Source organism: Anomaloglossus baeobatrachus, chromosome 1 (assembly GCF_048569485.1).
Source record: "Anomaloglossus baeobatrachus isolate aAnoBae1 chromosome 1, aAnoBae1.hap1, whole genome shotgun sequence".
NCBI classification, from domain to species: domain Eukaryota; kingdom Metazoa; phylum Chordata; class Amphibia; order Anura; family Aromobatidae; genus Anomaloglossus; species Anomaloglossus baeobatrachus.
Window position 1 is genome coordinate 474,916,979 of NC_134353.1, and position 6,000 is coordinate 474,922,978.

Here is a 6,000-nt window from a genome sequence, read left to right on the forward strand (position 1 = left end):
ATGATGGACTATGCAGGTTGTTAGTAATGATTGTGTTCTCCAAGCCATACTTAGTACAACTTTACTCCAGTGGTGATGTATGCTAATATAACAATAAATTCTACAAAATAACTAGTTTTATTACGAAAAGCGCCTCAACCTATATTGACAATTGTTGTCATGAAAAAACAATCTCACAATCACTGTCATAAGTAGAAACATTACTGCGTTATTGCCACATAGTCATTTAGCCTGGTCACTAAGGGTCATCATAGAAAAGCACTTGTTAATGCCATACCCTGGAAACACAGTGGAGTTTGCCATGCTAAGCTATGGTTAGCCAGGCATTTTCCCTGCAGGTGACCCTGCAAGAGAATGAGGGGGCCTGGCTTTATCTGCCGGGGAGCCCCTGACTGGCCAGCCCAGTTGTGGCAGTTGTTTGCCTTCTTTTCCTAGCGCATGTGAAAGGGTTAATTTCTTGATTTCATTTTCCTCCCTTTGTCACGTTACCTTTTTCTTGGGACTTCCCGGATCCGAATGTGCTTCTGTCCTACACACACACACACACACACACACACACACACACACACACACACACACACACACACACACACACACGGATATGTATAGCTGTGCCCGAGGCATTTCCGACCAGTCTTGGCTGCATGTTTGTTCTAACATTCTGACAATTAATGATGACTAATACCAAAATGACCATTAAAATGAAAGCTGAAGGCCATTTCCTTTTGGATTCATGCTTGTATATAATAACTTCACACTGCGTTGCACTGGGAAAGCTCCTGATGCAGACATGAAATGTATCCTTAGGCTATGTGTGGACCCTGCATCTTTGTGCTGACCTCAAAGATGCATGTTTTTGGCCCCAAAAAAACGCACCTGCGGCAAAAATGCTACATCTAAAGCTCACAGCAAGCAGCTATAGAACATGACTGCACACTGAGCTCCACGCAGCGACCGACGTTACCCGCGCAATCAGCGGTGATGTCACTCGGGTGATTTACGGTCACAGGTGGAGGACTCCAGCTGTGGCTGCGGCTAACCTGAGGGACATCACCGCTGATTGCACGGGTCGCTTAAGTCACTGCAAGGAGCTCACAGCGGGCAGTTATGTTCTATGGCGCTCGCTGTGAGCTCAAATATAGAAGTGCTGGAAACATCGTGGGACCTCGTGTGGATTAAGTCGGACTTGCAAGGGTGTTTTGGGAGTTAATAAAGGGGTGAAAGAGGGTGCTTTTTCTATTTTATTTTAAATAAAGGATTTTTGGTGTTTGTGTTTATTTACTTTCACTTACAGATTAGTGATGGTGTTTCAGACGCCTGCCATTACTAATCCAGGACATAGTGGCTACTGTGGGCTGCCATTAACTTCCTCATTACTACCATACCAGAACAATCAGGAAGAGCTGGGTAAGGTGCCGGGACTGTCACATCTAATGGATGTGGTTATTCTGGGTGGCTGCTGGCTGATATTTTTGGTGGGTGGCCAATAACCATGGGTAGTCCCAGCCTGAAAATACCAGCCCCCAGCTGTTGGGCTTTATCTGTGTTGGTATCAAAATATGGGGGATCCTACACCAATTTTTATTTGTTTTACTGTACAATATAGACCCGCCTACTGGCGTTTGTGATTGGAAGCCTCAGGCTCGCTGTCACTCAGCGTGGGGGCTCGTCTGACTGCATCCAATCACAGATCTTTTGAGGTATCCATTTGAGAAACCTTCTGACATTCACTGTAAATGTACTCTGAAAGGGGTTCTCATTTCAGAAACATTTTGTCTGCTGGCTCCGTTTGTTGTGAAAAAACAAATTGCAGTTTACTTAGCCTCCCCAATACAGCGCTGTGTTTCCGGCATTGTTCTAGTGATTGTGGCTGCAGCGCCGATTTCACTGAGCTCATCGGTGTAAATGTAGACCGCATGAGCAGCCAAGATAAGTGATTGGCTGCAGTGTTGATGTTGACACTGCTGTAGCCAACCAGAGATTGAGGCAGTGTCAGAGCAACCACTCAGGAGGCAGGGAAAGTATACAAAGTGTGTTGTGGAGTCTTTGGGTTTTTTTTTTTCCTTTTTTTTAATGAATTTCATATTTCTGTTTCGATAAACTTATAACTCTGAAGTTTTTTTTTTTTTTTAGAAAGAATGTTGCTGGTGCCCGACACACAAAGGGCTTTTACAGCAAAATCCAGATCACTGCACAGGCCCGAAATATCTCACTTTGCAGCCAACTGCTGAGTCTGTTCTTTTTAAGTCTAAGGTTTATTGCTGTTTTCCATGGTGCAGACTGCCCTGCTGAAGAGCATATGAGCGCTTCACACCAGTAACTAGTCCATTGCTTTCTGTACTTTATTATAAGCATTACCATGCAAAGGAACATTAACTAAAGACTTGTTAGCAAGTGAAATATAAAAATAGATGTAACCAGTCTATAAAACAGCCTGTATTATTGCCAACCCCTACTCTCCCTTCAAAAAACACATATATGGCACATATAAAATCAGCAGCCACACAGGAGAAATAACAGCCCCTCTTTTTCAGACAGCCCCCTCCCCCAAGAAGCCTATGTTTGAAAGGTACAGGGGTAGCTTTTGGTTTCTGTTCCTGTTAATGTGCCCTTACCTGTGTGTTTGTGATTGACTTTTAGGGCAGCAGTGGAGGAGGCATATTCAAAATCTATGCAGAAATTGTCCAAGATGGTCAGCAGTGGAAGCCACCTGGGGTAACTTCATTTCTTGACAGAAAACCTGTGTTCAGATTTTGCAATCCACTTCTCATACATTTTTGGTGGTCTTCCTGCACAGATCCTTCGCCCCAATGTGGGAGATGTTTCGGGTCTCTTCAGACAAGCTGGCCCTCTGTCATTTAGAACTAAGCAAGAAGTTAAACGATTTAATAAAGGATATCAACAAATATGGAGACGAGCAAGTGAAGGTTCATAAAAAAGTAAGCTTGAGTGTTCACGTTAATCTGGAGCTGAAGGCCTACTGTGAATGCTGACAATGTATAACGTGATGTGGTCCCAGTCCATCTTCTCAGTTTAGTGTATATTGCACATTGTCCACTAAAATCTGAGTTCTAAAAGGAAAAGGAGAAGGTCTATTGTCATTGCAAGATTAGGAATATTTACAAATAAAATAATCTCTTAATAAAACATTAATCTGACATTGACAAGGTGTCCCATGGTATAGACTATTGACATCTAGTCCTCAGATAAAATGGCTTGTAATTAATGGAGAAAATGTTCCAATCTGTGATGTGAACAAATAGGAACTTTGCTGTGAAATTTTCCATAATTCCAGTAAGGAGAATTTATGTAAGTGACGACCGGGCAAAGTTGGTGGTTTTATCCCTCATTGATCTTAGATAAGATCTAGGAGTACCGTATTTTCCGGCGTATAAGGCGACCCTTATCTTTTCCAGTTAAAATATAGAGTTTGGGATATTCTATATTCTCTATATATACTCAAATATAAGCTGACCCGAGTATAAGCCGAGGCGACTATTTTACCACAAAAAAATTGGGAAACCTTCTTGACTCTCTAGTACAAGCCTAGGGTGGGAAATGCAGCAGATACTGGAAAATTTAGAAAATAAAAATAGATCCCAATAAAATGCAATGTCCCCATCTTGTCCCCCTTTGTAGTAATGTGCCCATTGTTTAGTAATGTCCCCCTACTGGTCCTCTTCTTGTCCCCTTTTATGCCGCTGTTTACACACAATAAAAATATTCTCACCTGTCCTCCGTTTAAGCGGTGTCCTCAGCGGCTTCTTGCAGACCGCATGCCCATAGACCCCTCGGTGATCTTGTCCGGTGCACGAGGCCGCCGCTGCAGGCTGCCATCATGGCTATTGTAAATCGCTGACAGCAGCGGCGGCTCCGTGCATCGGACGAGGTTACCGAGAGGTCTAAGTGCCTGCAGCCTACAAGAAGCAGCTGAGGACATCATGGGAATATATTTGTGGGATCCTCACTCGAGTATAAGCCGAGGGGGTGGCGTTTTCAGCATAAAAAATGGGCTGAGAACTCTGCTTATACTGGACTATATATGATACTCTGCCTCTCATCTTGCACATGCGCGCCTGCACTGCTTCACTGCAATCCTCAGAAGCGAGATCTGAGAGGCAGAGTCTTGGAGACAGGGAGGGCTTTTAAATTGCCTAATTATACGCCCTATAAGACGACACCCAGCGTATAAGACTACGCCCAACTTTTGAGATTATTTTCAGGGGTTAAAAAGTCATGTTATATGCCGGAAAATACGGTATTTGGACGAAGTGGCTAAACAGTAATGTCTGGAAAAATCGGAAAATCTTTAGTCGTTTTTCATCACCAAGTCTCCAATTTTATAATTGCACAGCTTGACCTGGGCCTTTTACACAGTAGCATAGCTATACTAAAGTAATATAATCTACTGATATACCGATTTCTGCAAAGTTCTGGCAGGCAGGTGCCCATGTCCAGAAAGTCTTTTAAGGGCTCTTACAGACATCTGGGGTCTTCTGCTTGATCTCTGATTGCAATGTATAGACGTCTGACTGCATGTCTCCCGACCAAAACGCAACTGATTCATAGATTTCTATGAGGCTGTCACACTCCCGTCAGGAGAGCAGCGTCCAGTCTGTGCATTGCAATCAAAGATCTTACCAGGGATCACAAATGGATCTTCCATCTTCCTGAAGAACTACTCACCATTTCTACAGAGCCTCCTTTACAGAAATGTAACGACATTGTACATGGGGCAGTTGAGAATCAAGTACACAAGCCCCTAGCTAGGAAGATGTGGTAAGATCAGTTGCTAATGTACATTGCAGCATATACAGTGGATGCAGAAAGTAACTTATTCAGACCCCTTTTAAATTCTTAACTTTTTTTTTTTTATTTACCAAATGGCTGCAATGAAACAAAATTCTTTTTTTTTTCCCCTCATTAATGTACACTCTACACCCCATCTTGACAGAAAAAAAATAAATGTTGAAATTTTTGCAAATTTATTAAGCAATAAAAACTGAAATCACATGGTCATAAGTATTCAGACCCTTTGCTCAGTATTGAGTAGACACACCCTCCTTTTAAGCTAGTACAGCCATGAGTCTTCTTGGGAATGATGTTACAAATTTTTCACACCTGGATTTGGGGATCCCCTGCCATTTTTCTTTGCAGATCCTCTCCAGTTCCATCAGGTTGGATGGTGAACATTGGTGGACAGCCATTTTCAGGTCTCTCCAGAGATGCCCAATTGGGTTTAGGTCAGGGCTCTGGCTGGGCCAGTCAAGAATGGTCACAGAGTTGTTCTAAAGCCACTTCTTTATTTTAGCTGTGTGCTTAGGGTCATTGTCTTGTTGGAAGGTGAGGTCCAAAGCACTCTGGAAGTGGTTTTTCTTCCAGGTAATCTCTGTACTTGGCCACATTCGTCTTTCCTTCAATTGCAACCAGTCGTCCTGTCCCTGCAGCTGAAAAACACCCCCATAGCATGATTCTGCCACCACCATAGTCTGGGAGTCCTTCGTGTGTGTGGTGGTTTTTTTTTTTTTTTAAACTTTTTATATAAGGGCTTTCATATGTCTTGCACTGAAGAGAGGCTTTGACATGCAGTATGAGCTGTGAGGTATTATATAGACAGGTGTGTGCCTTTCCAAATCAAGTCCGATCAGTTTAATTAAGCACAACTGTAATCCAATGGAGTAGAACCATCTCAAGGAGGATCACAAGGAAATGGACAGCATGTTGCTTAAATATGAGTGTCTGAGCAAAGGGTCTGAATACTTATGACCATGTGATGTCAGTTTATCTTGTTTTAAAAAGTTTGCAAAAAATGTCTACATTTCTGGGGGGAGGGGGGGGAGTTCCGTCAAGATGGGGTGCAGAGTGTACATTAATGAGAAAAAATTAACTTTGTTTCATTGCAGCCATTTGGTAAATTCAAAAAGAGTGAAAAATTTAAAGGGGTCTGAATACTTTCTGTACCCACTGTACCTATGCACACTACATAACTACCTGGTGAAT

At 42.7% G+C, this 6,000-nt stretch overlaps 1 protein-coding gene across 1 annotated transcript in view; it reads left to right on the plus strand.

Moving 5' to 3' along the window:
• The window catches only part of LOC142308314 (F-BAR domain only protein 1-like), a 132,908-nt gene that overhangs the window by 34,422 nt on the left and 92,486 nt on the right, over window positions 1–6,000 (plus strand). Inside the window, exons 4-5 of the mRNA XM_075347093.1 lie at window positions 2,641–2,715; window positions 2,798–2,939. Coding sequence (XP_075203208.1) covers window positions 2,641–2,715; window positions 2,798–2,939 — 217 coding nt within the window. The remainder of the gene's footprint in view (window positions 1–2,640; window positions 2,716–2,797; window positions 2,940–6,000) is intronic.